This window comes from Hypomesus nipponensis, chromosome 26 (genome assembly GCF_054491055.1).
Source record: "Hypomesus nipponensis isolate SF chromosome 26, ASM5449105v1, whole genome shotgun sequence".
Classification (NCBI taxonomy): Eukaryota; Metazoa; Chordata; class Actinopteri; order Osmeriformes; family Osmeridae; genus Hypomesus; species Hypomesus nipponensis.
Window position 1 is genome coordinate 3,151,770 of NC_140386.1, and position 16,429 is coordinate 3,168,198.

The following is a 16,429-nucleotide window of genomic DNA, read 5'->3' on the forward strand; positions in this document are numbered from 1 at the left end:
AACAGGGTTACCATGTGAGGGTTGATCTTGTTTCAGTAACCTGAACAGGTTACCAATGCTGACGATCAGTGACTCTTTTAAAGGCACAGCTCTTAAAGCCACATTTTGTATTTTGTCACGGGCCACATCACAATAGTGTATAGATGGGATTAGGAAAGTACGAATAATCTAAGCAACTATTGGTATCTAACTATTGGTATGCTGGGTGCCCCAAATCTCACATTTTGAGGCATTTCAATGAAGGCATGTCTGACATTGTGTCCTGGAAGACACATGAACATAGTGAATGGACCCAACCTCCTCCAGTACATCAGCAGGTCTGGATTTCTCTCATAGCAGGTGAGGTCCCCTCTTTTTCCAGTTTTAGCTCAAAGGCAAATTTGATGAAATTATCATTGTGAAGAATAAATAATAATAAATTTAAATAGATAATTAAAATATAGTTTTATTATTGGAAACTGTTGACCCACATGACAGATTTGTTTTCAGACCATTCTCACTCCACTTGTTGGTGACCCATATAAAAGTATATTTTCCATATAAAATTAACCATGGGTACTATTGTAAATTGTTATAAAAACATCAGTTTTAAGTATAAAAAAAATGAAAGTTTGTTATACACCACTTGCACCCATAGTGAAGTGTAATACTGTTGGGTTAAATGCACTGATAGCTATTTAACTAAACATACAACTTTCGCATATGGCAAAAAACGGAAAAACTGATTTTGACGTGTTATTTTGTTTTCTCGTTTTTTAAACACAAACCATAAAACAACTTTGTTTAGATTTTTCTCACGTGGGTGGAGGTAAGCGTGAAACGCCTGTCATTGGCCGAATGTGTCTTCAGCACTACCTGTTCCTTCAAAGTAAAAGTTTCCCCCATCTAACTCAATTAGCCTAATATGGGTTATTTATCAGTTACATTTTAGGGTCTCGCTGGGTCACTCACTGGGTCACTCAAAGATATTGGCCTTTTTATTCCTTAGACTAGTGGTCACCTATCCTGTTGCAGGAGAGCTCCCTTTGTGTATATGTTTCACTCCACACGGCCTTAGCTGCCGTTAGTGAGTGGTTGCACAACTAACTAGCACACACATGGTGTACTTTTCTCTGTTCCTTTGGGATGCAACATTCAAGTACCATACAAAGTCAAATACATTTCAACACCTAACTGCACCTTCTCTTTCTGCATGAAATACTGTATCTTAAATATATCCAGATACATGTGTTAGTTATACTACATTCATTTAAGAACTCTGAAATCCAAACAAACATTCATGCACTTAAACTTTATAAAAAATGTCATTTCTGAAGAAGGGTCATTTCAGGTTTCAAATCAATTTTATTACAGACAAATGCAAAAGGGCAACATGGCGATAAACTTGGAGGCTTTTTTATATACAAACTGTATGTCAACACTTAATAGGGCAACAAGGAACAGAGAAAAGTACACCATGTGTGTGCTAGTTAGTTGTGCAACCACTCACTAACGGCAGCGAAGGCCGTGTGGAGTGAAACCTATACACAAAGGGAGCTCTCCTGCAACAGGATTGGTGACCACTAGTCTAAGGAATAAAAAGGTCAATATCCTTGAGTGACCCAGTGAGAGCCCCAACCTATATCCAATGAAAGATGTGTGGCATGTGTTGAAGATCGCTCTCCATCAAAACTACCCATGCAACTTGACACAGGTTTTGTATTATTAATAGTGCAACTTATTTTTGACACTTAAAAGTAACCATTTAATTAGTGGAGTATGGTGTGTAGATGACTGGGGGGAAATTTGAATGCATGAAACTCTGTGTCAGTGACAGACTACAGGGAGGTCAAGTTCAAGTATTTTATTTGTCAGGTACACAGAACAACACAAGGTTAGACTGAGCACTGAAATTCTTAAGACAAGACAACGCAAGCACCTGGCATAACATAACATATAAGTACATGTAACATAATTTACATCTATGCTGAGCTTAAATAAGTGAGACTTCCTAAATATACAGATAGCAATAAATAATCGACTATACTAACCCTAATACTAAAACAGTAAATTACAGATAACCATAAATAGTACACTATACTAACCCTAAATGCACATACAACCTGTTTCAACCCTATAACCTATTTTAACCTAAGTGGAGTACAGTACATTAGTGCAAATTTGCAGATCAGTGACTAAGTCAATGACCATACAGGAGCCTGGTGGCGAGATACAGTGAGGTACAGTAGTGCAATGTTACTGATAGTGCAACCAGTAGCTGAAAGTGACAGAGTATAAGTGACTAGTGTGCAGTAAATCAATGTCCATATCAGTGTCCATTCAGAAGCCTGATGGCCCTTGGGTAGAAACTGTTGTCCAGTCTGCATGTGTGCGACCGGATGCTGCGGTAACGCCTGCCAAAAGGCAACGGGGTAAAGAGACTGAGGATGGGTGGGAACAGTCTCTTAGAATCCTGCCGGCTTTCCTTAGGCAACGTGTGTGGTAGGTGTCCTGTAGGGCTGGGAGCTTCCTGCTGATGATGAACTCAGCAGAACGGACCACACTTCGTAGGGCCTTGCGGTCCCTGTCTGTGCAGCTCCCATACCACACTGTAATACAACCAGTCAGAATGCTCTCGATAGTGCATCTGTAAAAGTTAGTGAGGATGACTGAGTCCATACCAAACTTCTTCAGTCTCCTCAGGAAGAAGAGGTGCTTACGGGCCGCTTTGACCACCTTGTCCGAGTGAACAGACCAGGTGAGGTCATTGCTGATGTTCACCCCGAGGAACTTGAAGCAGCTGACCTTCTCCGCTTCCGATCCATTGATGAGTGGGGGTGCATGCTCCTCCTCCTGCCGCCTCCTACAGTCCACAATCATCTCCTTGGTCTTGCTGACGTTGAGAGAGGTTATTGTCCTGACACCATGATTTCAGGGTATGAACCTCCTCTCTGTAGGCTGACACTGTCAGAGATGAGGCCCACAATGGTTGTGTTGTCAGCAAACTTAACAAGGAGGTTGGTGCTGTGCGTTGCCGTGCAGTCGTGAGTGAACAAGGTTGAGCACACCCTGGGGGGTGTCTGTGTTGGTGATCAGTGTGGATGAAGTGCGGTCACCGATTCTCACCACCTGTGGCCTCCCCGTCAGGAAGTTGAAGATCCACTTGCAGAGGGATGTGGTTAGTTCCCGGTCCACAAACTTGGGTACAAGTCTGGAGGGGATAATGGTGTTGAATGCTGAGCTGTAGTCAATGAACAGCATCCTCACATACGTATTCCCTTTGTCCAGGTGGGAGAGAGCGGTGTGCATAGACAGAGTGATGGCATTGTCTGTAGACCTGTTGGACCGGTATGCAAACTGCATAGGGTCCAGGGTGGGAGGCAGAGAGGACCAGATGATTGATTTGACTAGCCACTTCATGATGACAAGAAGTCAGTGCTATCGGGCAATAGTTGTTCATACATGTGACCTTGGTGTTCTTGGGAACAGGGATAATGGTGGTCCTCTTGAAGCAGGTGGGGGAGTACTGACAGGCTGAGGTAGATGTTGAAGATGTCACTGAAGACCCCTGCTGAAGACCTCTACCTTATATGCCGTCTGGGCCAGGTGCCTTGCGAGGGTTGATCTTTTTGATGGCACTGCCTCACTTCGGCTACAGTTAGTGTAGGAAAATGTAGGAAATACAATGACTTGTGTTTATGAGACCAAATGGCCATTGTTCTGATATTTTAGGCTCAGCCAGTTGCGAGATCTGATAATTATATTGTTCTAGATACCCTGAGAGCTATGCTGCCAGAGGTCCGTTGTTTATTCACACAAGTAGAAGTGTTAAGACGTGGCTTTGCTCTTCCATGACCCAACAGCGTTTGAACAATGTGGCTGTTTGCCACATCCACCAAGAAAAACTTGATCAAGTTGACATACGGGAGATTTGCCAGTCTTTTGTGTCTGCAAATGACAAAATAGGAGCCACTTTCGGAGCTTTTGTATGATCTCAGCTAAATACTTTTGTTCTAATTATAAAAATACAGCTGTAAGCATAATACAGAGAACAGGGTGTGGTAGAAGATATGTAAACAGAAAACACTCACACAAACACCATCTTTTCAGTCTGTGCCTCTCTGTATCTCTCTAACACAAACACTATGCTCTCTCACTCTCTAACACACACACACACACTATGTTCTCCCTACATCTCTCTAACACACACACTATGCTCCCTATCTCACTCTCTCAAACACACACACTATGCTCTATATCTCACTCTCAAAAACACACACACACACACATTATGTTCTCCCTACCTCTGCCTCAGACACACACACACAGGCACACCATCCTCTCTCATGTGGTTGAAAATGGTTGAACAGAAAACTCATCAATAAATGTATAATGTGTAAATCCTCCTTTTAAATCTTTTGCTCTCATTAAATGGAGAATAAAGTGCCAAAGTTGTCGGTGTCCGTCCTCTGTGTATTACACCAAAAAATTATCCTGGCTATCACCAGACCAAGCTCAATCTTATTTAAGATTGCAGATCGGGCTGGGTTTACCCAGTCTACCAGAACATAATAGCAGCCAGTAATTGCAGACCATGCCAAATCCAAGGAAAAACTATGAAAGAGATATTTTTTTAAAAAAGGTAAATGCACCAAAATGCGGGAAATTGCATCTACATCTTGAAAAAAGAATTCTGGGGGACAAACCCCCAGACTTCCCGGCAAAATGTGTGTCCCCCTACTTTCAAAATGCTGCTGACACCCATGGCACTATATATAGTTCCAGTAATCTGTATTTGTGTGTTTCACTGACATCTTAATCACCAACTGCATCAAAGGCATTGTGCAGAAATTGGTCAAATACAAGGCCCGCACCGCAGGCCGACTGTTTGGCCCTAAATATCAGGTTACCACCCCTCCTCCTCGCACCCACACACGCAGAATACTGTTGATTCAGACTGTCTGGATATGACATTTTTTTAACGGTTTCAACAACAGCATTGTTCCCAATTAAAAAAAAATACAATATTAGCTAGATAGCTGTCAATTAGTCAGAAGATGGCAAAAATAAGTGACGGTAGGGAGTTGGGAATACTTGTTGACCATAAAGAAAAACCTGTAATGAAAGATGGTAACTAAACTTCATTGTGAGACAAAACACTGTAAAGAATGTGACACGGTCCAGTGAAAAGGGGCTCTTGTCGGCATTCTGTATTGTCCACGAGAAGCCAAAAACTTTGCTTTTAGTTTTTTTTTACAATTTTCATTTTCTTGCATATTACAAAAGTTAAAGTGTTGAAGATGCCACTCAATATAACAAACAACATGTTTAAGATCACTAAATACTCATAATTTAATAATTAAAAAAGCTTCCAGTTAAGTTGTGGTCGCGTCAGGCCTGATGTGTTTTGTTCAACCTTTACATCTATTTTTGTCAAATTGCCAATGCTGTGGTAGCCTACGTTCATGGAAATGATTATGTATCCTTCCTTTGTCTGCTGTTTCCTACGTTATAAATGGCTTGTTATGATGATCCAAATTTGGTCAGTTCCTTGGTTTGGGTCACAACTGAAGTTACATAATTTTTACGTTGACCTGTGTCAAAAGGTGATAAGGGAGAAAACTGCATTCCAAGATTCCACTCCGTTTCATTCTAATTCTTTTGTGATGCATATAGGATAAACCAACACTCAACTCGACTGTTTCAAACAGATTGTCAATCTGTTTGCATTAATAACTTCTCAGCAAGTTATTTTTAAGTTTAACAGCCTGACTTCATTGATCAGTTGTTTGGGGCTGCTGCAGCACTCAAAAGAGCAGACAAAATGAGCATTTGATTTGACATGGCTTGAAACTCTTTGTTAGCTAACATGTCCAAAAACCGTTGAAATTAACTCATAAGTAATCATGTACTTTTTGTCCATTACAATTAAGTTTAGAGTGTTAACTCTACAAAACATAAAAAATCTAAATTTTGGCGGAAACCAGATTTTCGATCTATTTTGGCTTATAGCCAACAATGAGCGGCCGCGACATCCGACGGGTTCTTGCAGATCGCCACATATATATCTATACAACATTGATAAATGGTTTTGTTAGTAGATTATAATAAATTGGATACCAAGGTTGACTGACTTGATTAAAACATAAAATAAATCCCACAGAAAAGATAGAAGGATAGCACACGTTATCACATATACCTTCCCTGTGTAGTCCTTGAGGAATTTTTTTGTACATCCAGAAAAGTCAGTTAACTGACACAAAAGCTGAAACGTCCTTTGATGTGACCACCAAAAGTCCATCTTTTTGTCTGTCACACCGCAGGTCAAGACGTCACACAAGAGGACAGTGTCATTTTCAAGCATGTCATAAGGTTTGATTAACTACTTTATATTTTTGTATATCCCAAATAGACACATTTATAAAATCTAATTATTTTTTTGATGAATAAAAATTCATTTTGTTGGTGAAAAGTTTTTTTTTTCTTCTTCTAAAAAAGAGGTATACATGATACTGTTCATTCGTATTGTTAATTGAAATTATAAATGATGCTGTACATTTGTATTGTTAATTAAAATTAAATATTCTTTATTATTCAAAATCCTTTTAAGCAAAAAAATAAAATATATAATTCAACTCTAACTATAATTCAACTTGAAATTGGTATAATTTTTCTTACAGTTTTGTAAGGATGACAGAAAAGTTTGACTTGAATACCACTATATGAAAACAACATTACATCTCTCATGCTATTTGTATATTATTTATTACTTTTTTTCTGATTTCTTTTTTTGTCACACCAAAGGACACATTTATGGTGCATATCAGTGAAAAAAAAAAAAAAAAAAATGTACAACCTTAGTGACCCCTTATATTTCTCAAATATCCAATTTCACACTTCATGAATACGTGATTTTTGTCATCCAAAATTTGTATTTGTCAACTACCCAAATATCAGTTGTAAAATGTAGGTAAAAAAACAGACCCATGTGCAACCGACGCAAGCACACCTCACAATTTCCCCGGAAAATGACCCTCTCTAGTTTAGTTAACGAAAGCATTGTTTTTGCAATTGTACCTGTGTTTACTGTGATATGTATTATGTCATGACTACTTCGTACGGGAAGCTTGTAGTTACATGTTAAAATTATGGTTTGCAGTCTGTTAGCGTAAACAGTCATATTTGGAGGCTGCAGACCAGGAGCACCAACACTTATACGGTTCTGACAGTTTTACTGCCGTGCCTTGACAGTTTTACGACCCTGCTGTTCCTGATGCGTCCTATAGGGGGAGGAGTATATATGGGGAAATAATGTTTTGGCTTTATATTTTTTTACTTCTATAATATGCACACTATTACCAATGACATCAAGAGTTAAATTTATAGGCAGCAAACTTTGCCAAGTAGCCTAAACAAAGCCTAAAAATAGGCTTCTGTTTGCATCTTTCATTGCAGTTTGTCTCCGCAATTTAAGAAATTAACTTTGTTAAATTGTATATCAGCAATGGCCTTTTACCTAATTTAGACCAACTTAATACCCTTGTCAGATAGCTACAATGTCCCACTCTTCTAAAATGTTACTAACCTTTATATAGTTATTAATGGGGGGAAATTAAAATGAACAACGCAAATAAATCGTATATTTTAGGGTATTAGTCTAGTGTTTTTTCATTCATAAACGTGGACTAATTGAGTGATTTATGAATTTAAATATAAACGTTACATTGATATAAGACAGTGTCATGATCTGCTGCACTATGAATTCAACATCTATAGATATTTGCTGTTTGTCTTCATCGCCTAGAGGAGATGATTGAGTGTTTTTGTGATTTGAAACATAATACACATAGTTGGATCAGACGGATAATGCAATGAGATGATCTGCTACTGTAGCCTAGTTATTTTCACCGTAGATTTTCATTTACACCAGAGACAATGCAATTGAGTTATATTAACCCATCCGACATACAGTGTAATCAAATGCACCTTCCCCTGCCGGATGACAATGAGTTCCTGCAATACTTATCTATTGACATATTGAAATGAATTGATATCAACCCATAGCTAATCACTTCTCTAAATAACCCTACAAAGAACAATAACTGTAGCAGATTATTTAACATACTTAACTGTAGGATACATCATTCGTGTCTCTCATAAACTCTACTCTATCTGCTATGCTGGCTCATACCGGTAATTGTACAGACTCCCCCATTAGGACGCATCAGGAACAGCCGTAAAACTGTTAGGGGCAGGGCCAGATTAACAATTTTCTGTGCCCTGAAAGTGATGCACGGGCACCATCTCGCAGTCTCTTTCTTTCTTTTTTTCTTCCCCTGACTCCTGTTATCTTTTTAAGCCCATTTTAGAAAAGTTGACCTTGCCTACTGTCAAAGTTCGTCAGGCCACTGAGATAGGGCACCCACAGTGAGCTTGGGAAGTTGAGTGTGTATTTGTTTTTGCATTTAAATAGGCTATATCTCTTGTTCTGCCTATTTTGTAATATACATGCCTAATATTTCTATTCTGAAATAATACCGGCATTATAAATATTATAACTATGATGATTTTTCAGTTGGCTATTTTTTGGTGCCCCCTCAGCAGTTGGTGCCCTAAGTACAGTTTTTGACGTGATTTAACTTAATATTTTGATCGAACAAGTTGCAATAAAGTACTCACATTAAGGAAAGTTACAACTGTGTTGATAACGTGATATAACATTTTAGTTGATATTGTCCAGGGCCCCTTAGATGTCATGTGCCCCTGGGCAAGTGCCCAGTTGCCCTGATGGTTAATCCGGCCTTGGTCAGGGGCGTATAACGGTGCATTCACACTGCAGCGGAGCGGGCAGAGCGGGGCGTCGGCTTCCAATTCATTTTCAATGAAACCAGGTGTTGACACTCGTGTAGGGCATTGTGGGAAGGCGAGCGGAGCGTTGACGCACACGTAGGGCATTGTGGGAAGGCGAGCGGAGCGTTGCAAGTTGGATTTTCTCAAATTTATTTAATGAGGAGCGTGAAAACGCTAGCGTTGGCCAATTGGATTAGTTTCTTGTTTCTTGTAACGTAGCAACCGTTGGTCATGGTAAACATTTTCTAGGTTTCAAGATGTAGGAGAAACTTATCGTATGTGTTTCCACACCCAGTCTTGTTTTACACGCCTCTGTACGATTAAAGAGACGTTAACAAAAAATATTTAACTAGCGCAGGGTTGCCGAGGTTGTCGGTGTCCCTGGTGTGTTAAATTCAGTTTCGTCATATTAGTAACCTACGTAGCTCTAACTTTCGTCTGTGCTAGTGTAACAGACGTGGTCTTGCAAGTTCCGTCAGAGGTATACAGGCAACTGTCCGCTCCCACCTGGAGTCGAATTCACCACCTCTGACTTCCCATGCGCCATCACTACCAACTACTGCGCCATCACTACCAACTACGCCAACGAAAAGCTAGCGATTTGCCGACGCGGGTGGCCTGTTACATACTTGAGGAGTGAGTTTCACAACACACCGGCTACATTAGCTGCATACTACAGTAGTCTAGCTAGTCTAGTTCACCCCGCACACGATTGACATTCAACGTTGAAATGCTGGTTGGCAGTCACTCGCTTGCCAAACAGTAAATGTGTAGTGGCCATAATCTAGCGAATGTTTCTGGAAAAATGTATGAAGTGCTGTACTATAGCCTAATTGACAAGATCATACAACATCTAGTCAGCGTATCTGATTCCTTGCATCATGCCGTGTAAAAGCTGTATTGTGATCGAGACAGGAGAACCTATATTTATATCAATAATGATCGATATTGTAAGTACATGAACCCAAGTCTGCACACTTGTCCATGACACCGTTTTACATAAACTACAACAGTGACCTTAGAGAACTACAACTCTGTATTAACTTTTCTAACACGCCCCCAAGCGTGGTGCACTGTGGGAAGGCCAGCGGTGCAGAGCGTTAAAAAACGCTGCAGTGTGAACGCACTGTAACTGTCAGTGCTTCAGGTCTGCAATCTCCCCATTCTCCAAACAGTTAAACTTCTATTTAGAAAATAAAAGTCTGTTCTCCCTTTCTAAAACTGCTGCGGGGCAGTTACGCGACAGGCAACAAAAATTCTGTAAGACACCCAATGCAACTGCCACTGTTGCGAGACACAGGGTAGATGTTCGGAGACAGTGGCAGCACTGTCACATGCCACTATCAACAGTCCCTGACACTGCTGCAAGACAGTGTATCTGCACGAGACACTGGTAAGATGTTCCGTGACAGTGGCAGCGCTGTCACGTACCACTATCAAGAGTACAGGGGCCAGTTGCATAAACTTAGTTTAAGACTAGTCTTAGCCTTAGACTGTCTTAAATTGTCAGGTATGACTGGTCTAAGTAAGCCTGTCTGTTGCATAAATAGTAAGACTGACTTAATTTGAGGTAAAAATGTTAGCCACCTCTCCCCCTGGCTAAACTTTGCGGTAAGGGCTGAGTTGCAATGCCAACGATCTGTTGGTAGGCTACGTCATAATTTAAACATAATTTATTACGAAAGGAATTAAGAGTGTTATTTGTAACTGCAGAAAATGTTGACTGGGTTCTGCTTTTCCGCAGAATAAAATGTAATAAACGAGTGAGTAGATAACAACATAACTCACTTTATCTACGCTAGCGCCAGCCATATGCGTTGGAGTTGTTGATAAATGGAAGTTGCGTTTGGGTTAAATTAAGAAGCTTAAAAAGCATACACTATTTGTTAATAAGACAACTTTTTCAATATTGTATTCCTACAACAGATACTGTATAGGTTTTCATCAGGTTTAAATTTATCAATATTTCGCCGTTCGCTGTTTTGTCCGCCATCTTTTCTTTTTTCGCAGTGTCTTATTTTACCCGTAATGCAAAGCGCAACAGGCTATCTAAGTCAGTCTTACGTTAGTCACTGATCTTAAAGCTTTATGCAACAGGTAAATTGAAGTGTCTATGGCAAGTCGGACTTAAAGTCTCTGTCAGTGATTTCATCATCGACATATTGTAGAACAAGGTATCATGTTGCCATATACATAAGCGTGACTAAGCGTCACTTAAACAAGTATTTTCAGATAATTGTCAACCTCTTACAAGTCTGAAACACGTACACAAATATCTGACATGTATATAAGCAGTCATATCAATTGTCGGACCATAAATAAACCAAAATATTCTATCACCAGATAATTTAACCTCTTGACAATGTTTAGTCCCACATCTGACGAATAGGTGAGTAAGATGAAAACTAAAATTGTGAATATTGTATAGGCCTACACATTTGACCTCCTGCCAATCCAAACTGTATATTTGTTCATATATAGTGCCTTGCTAAAGTATTGACCGCCCTTAGTATTTTTCTTGTTGCCTTTTAACCTGGAATTAAAATTGATTTGGGGGGGGTTGTATCATTTAATTGACACAACATGCTTACCACTTTGAAGATGCAAAATATTTTTTATTGTGAAACAAACAAGAAATAAGGCAAAAAAACTGAAAACTTGAGCGTGCATAACTATTGACCCCCCAAAGTCAATACTTTGTAGAGCCACCTTTTGCAGCAATTACAGCTGCAAGTCTCTTGGGGTATGTATCTTTAAACTTGGCACATCTAGCCAGTCTCAAATCTCTGGAAGACTGAAACAGGTTTCCCTGAAGAATTTCCCTGTATTTAGCGCCACAGCATGACGCTGCCACCACCACGCTTCACTGTGGGGATGGTGTTCTCGGGGTGATGAGCGGTCTTGGGTTTTGCGCCAGACATAGCGTTTTCCTTAATTGCCAAAAGCTCAATTTTAGTCTCATCTGACCAGAGTACCTTCTTTCATATGTTTGGGGAGTCTCCCACATGCCTTTCGGCAAACTCCAAACGTGTTTGCTTATTTTTTTCTTTAAGCAATGGCTTTTTTCTGGCCACTCTTCTGTAAAGCCCAGCTCTGTGGAGTGTACGGCTTAAAGTGGTCCTATGGAAAAATACTCCAATCTCCGCAGTGGAGCTTTGCAGCTCCTTCAGGGTTAACTTTGGTCTCTTTGTTGCCTCTCTGATTAATGCCCTCCTTGCTTGGTCCGTGAGTTTTGGTGGGCAGCCCTGTTACGTACGATGTTAAAGGTAACAATGTTTGACTGACAGTACTGGACCAGCGGAGGGTGTCAACGGTGTAGCCGGGCACAAAGGATGCAGCGGGGTCATACGGATTATGTACATTTATTAATACAGCTGCAAAAAGGTATCGGCAAGCCGCAACAAGTGAACAAATAACAAGGATCAATAGACAAGGGACGTACCAGTACATAAAGTCACGGAGAAGGGACTATGAGCGATTCCCGATGAGACAAACAAAGTGCACTACGCTAAGGACCGAAACGGCCCTGTTGAAAAACCACTAACTAACCTAGTATTTCCTAACCTAACTACACTAAACTCTAAGTTACAAAAGCTGCAGGTGGAACCGCTCCTAAACTACTGTGCATAACATCGGTTATCTACGTGTTGAGGAGTATACCCATGGGTCTCTACACTAACTCCCTTCTCCTCTTACACATCTGGACAAATAAACAGCCGCTCAGCGCGACTCGCCCCTTTCCCCCATACGCCAACCAAAACATGCTTTAACGGTGACGACGGTGTCTAATTAGGCCCGATTAGACACAGCCGCCACAGGTCCGGATCTTGACGTGGGGGCGCGCACTCCGACGTCATCATCAGCACCGTCACAGGAACACCTACAGACAGGACACAAACAAAACACACACACCCTACAGGCAGGAGTGGGAGCCGTAACAAGCCCTCTCTTGCCAGGTTTGTTGTGGTGCCATATTATTTCCATTTTTTAATAATGGCTTTAATGGTGCTCCGTGGGATGTTCAAAGTTTTGGATATTTTTTTATAATCCAACCCTGATCTGTACTTCTCCACAACTTTGTCCCTAACCTGTTTGGACATCTCCTTGGTCTTCATGGTGCCCCTTGCTTTGTGGCGCACCTTGCTTAGTGGTGTTACAGACTCTGGGGCCTTTCAGAACAGGTGTATATATACTGAGATCATGTGACACTTAGATTGCACACAGGTGGACTTAATTTAACTAATAATGTGACTTCTGAAGGTAATTGGTTGCACCAGATCTTATTTAGAGGCTTAATAGCAAAGGGGGTGAATACATCTGCACGCACCACTTTTACGTTATTTATTTTTTAGAATTTTATGAAACAAGTTATTTTTTTCATTTCACGTCACCAATTTGAACTATTTTGAGTATGTCCATTACATGAAATTCAAATAAAAATCAATTTTAATTCCAGGTTGTAAGACAACACAATAGGAAAAATGCCATGGGGGGGGGGTCAATACTTTTGCAAGGAACTGTAATGTATTATTTATTGCCGTCAACTCTAACAAGTAAATGTTTTAAAAGCTAACAAAATGCAAGTCCTTTTATCAAGTGGCTATACCTGAATTACTAAGCGACCTCTGGTGGCTGTTGTGAGCATATGACAATGTCTCAGCCTGTGTGCTTGCTCTGTAATGATGTTGCCTCCTGGTTGTCACATGCTTTCAAAAAGGAGGGGATATGAGTACATGGATGGGAGCTGTGATTTGGTACCTGTAGTGAGAAGGGCAGCTAAAACGGATAAACATATCAACAGCGAAAATGTATTTAGACCAGCTACAGCAATCAACAAAACACCCCGTGAAATGAACCAAAGAGAAAAACAAAGTTATATAATGGTGCTAGAATAGTTAGGCCTACTTATACCCGAATTTCGAATGTGAAGGTTTGGCTATGACGTCTCACATTCTTTTGGGGAAAAGGCTACTGGGAGGAAGTAGCAGATAGCCAGTTCTAAGTTCTCTCTAGTTCGCCACAACCAGACAGATTAGCAGACATAATTAGAAGAGTCCTAAGACTAACTTAACAAAAACCAAAACTATCACTATCTTCCGTTCTTACGGTTATAATTGTTAGTGAGTAGGTAGCCTACGCTAGGTAAAGTCAAAGAAAGTTTTGTTCGGCCAAGACATGCTCTGAAACTTAATTTGACTTTAGGAATGACTCTCGAAAGCCTTAAACATTCTGCCATCCTATCAACTTTGTTTAAAATGACTGACGATGTCGACGTAATGGGAGCTTCCGAGTTTATTAAAGGTAGGTGCATTACGTTCAGCAATCTAGCTAAAGTTTGCAATATGAACAGTTGATTAATTGTAGTAATCATCATTCTACTTTTTAAGGTTTGTACTTAATTGGCTTTGGATAAAAGCGTCTGCTAATCGGCCCACATGTATTCTAATTTGAAGGGATTTCACACAATATCTTAGTTAGTAGAGCCTAAATTGCCGATTTAGGAGAAACTTAACAAAATAATGGGCGTGTCAGTCCTAATTGTAGGACTTCTTGTTTGTAGCCTATTTTTTGTTGTTACTGTAAGAGTATTTCTCAAAGCATTTTTTGCGGTAAAACCAGCTCCTAAATCGGTGAAAACTTAGGGGTAGTCATTCAAGAGGACTCTTCAAGAGTAGCCTATCACAAACAATCCTAAATAGTCTGTTGCTGGGAAGGTTAACATTTTTGAAACAATGAGCTTTTTAAAATCGCCTAAACCGGATAATCGGGTATGATTGGAGTAGAGTTTCGGTATGTGCGTAGACACGTAGTAGAAACAGTGGCGATTTCTTTAAGATTTCGAAGGAAGCTTGGCTTCCCCTAAAATGAAGAAAAATTTATGGTCAAATATTTACTATTGTGTTAAAATTTTAAATGCGTTAGAACACGTTCATCTCGGAGAATCGATTTCCTTCTCATACATTCTCTAGCGTCAGAGTGCATATCCCTTTGAAGCCTGGCGTCCATGGACTTCAATGGGGCTGCTTTGAACAGTTTTTTTCAGTGCTTCGAAATGATACGTCATTGGATAAATGCTGCGATTACGTCCCGCCCACGGACGCTCAGCATCTCTGGGGGTGAATTGAGTAGGCTATGGAAGGCCTACGGGGCAAGTATTAAGACGCCCCCGTGTGTCTAAATAAACGCGTGCTTTTTGAGATGTGTCAGCTAACCACACGAAATTAACGCCTGGTTTGCCTCAATCAGCATCTGGTTTTCCAAAATTAAAGTCTGCTTGCTTGAATCTCAGATGAGAATTTACGACAACATGTAACATCTAATAGGCTACGTAAGTAAAGTAGGCCTGAGGATGCTTGTGTGAGCTACTATCAAATACAGCGTCGGTGGCGCCAATAGGCGGCTGACTTGAAGCAGCGCATGCCGGTTAGAGTTTTTGTCCGACTTGAGATGGCACCAATGCCACGTCACTGTGACGTACACTGACTTGCCACTTTATTAGGTACACCTCTCTAGTACCGGGTTGGAGCCTTGGAGCATTTGCCTTCAGAACTGCCTTAATTCTTTGTGGCATACTTTCAACAAGGTGTTGGAAACATTCCAGATTTTGGTCCATATTGACATGATAATATCATGCAGTTGCTGCAGATTTGTTGGCTGCACATCCGTGATGTGAATCTCCCGTTCCACCACATCCCAAAGGTGCTCTATTGGATTAAGATCGGATGACTGGAGGCCATTAGTGTACAGTGAACTCATTGCCATGTTCAAGAAACCAGTTTGAGATGATTAGAGCTTTGTGACATATTGCATTATCCTGCTGGAAGTAGCCATCAGAGGATGAGTACACTGTGGTCATAAAGGGATGGACATGGTCAGCAACAATACCCAGGTAGGCTATTGCGTTTAAACAATGCTAAATTGGTTTTAAGGGGCCCAAGGTATGCCAAGAAAATATCCCCCACACCATTATACCACTACCACCAGCCCGAACTGTTGATACAAGGCAGGATGGATCCAAGCTTTCATATTGTTTACGTCAAATTCTGACCCTACCATCTGAATGTCGCCACTGAAATCGAGATCAGGCAACGTTTTTTCAATCTTCTATTGTCCAATTTTGGTGAGCCTGTGCAAATTGTAGCCTCAGTTTCCTGTTCTTAGCTGACAGGAGTGGCACCTGGTGTGGTCTTCTGCTGCTATAGCCAATCTGCTTCAAGGTTTTACGTGTTGTGTGTTCAGAGATGGTATTCTGCATACCTTGGTTGTAGGCATGGGCCGGTTACTGGTTTCAAGGTATACTTCTCTAATTTTCCGTTATACCGTTGCTGCCGTCTGAGCAGTTTTTTTTATGTCTCGTCAAAAACGGAAAATGCAGGAATCCCTCAGGTTGTACGCAGCGGAGAAAGTAACCCTCGGGATGCAACAAGTTAAGAGAGTTCGCTTGTTTATCACTGGTAAAATAAACTTTGAACAGTACTATTGGCATGCTACCGACTGAGGCAGGTAACACGACTAATTAACTAGCTAGCATCAGCTAGTTGGGTGTGCTTTGCCTTCGGCAAGGGCACAACCTTTGTTCTCTCATGTATGTATGTGTATG

At 40.6% G+C, this 16,429-nt stretch overlaps 1 protein-coding gene across 10 annotated transcripts in view; it reads left to right on the forward strand.

Moving 5' to 3' along the window:
* Positions 1–108: 108 nt before the first annotated feature.
* Positions 109–16,429, forward strand: part of cdc14ab (cell division cycle 14Ab) — a 169,015-nt gene continuing 152,694 nt past the window's right edge. For 8 of the 10 annotated variants that reach the window (XM_084692551.1, XM_084692545.1, XM_084692549.1 and 5 more), the window contains exon 1: positions 13,559–14,130. In XM_084692551.1, coding sequence (XP_084548677.1) covers positions 14,034–14,130 — 97 coding nt within the window. In that variant the 5' untranslated portion in view covers positions 13,559–14,033. Of the gene's footprint in view, positions 340–6,302; positions 6,352–13,558; positions 14,131–16,429 lie in introns of those variants that run through there. The other 2 variants (XM_084692552.1, XM_084692546.1) reach the window with 2 other exon arrangements.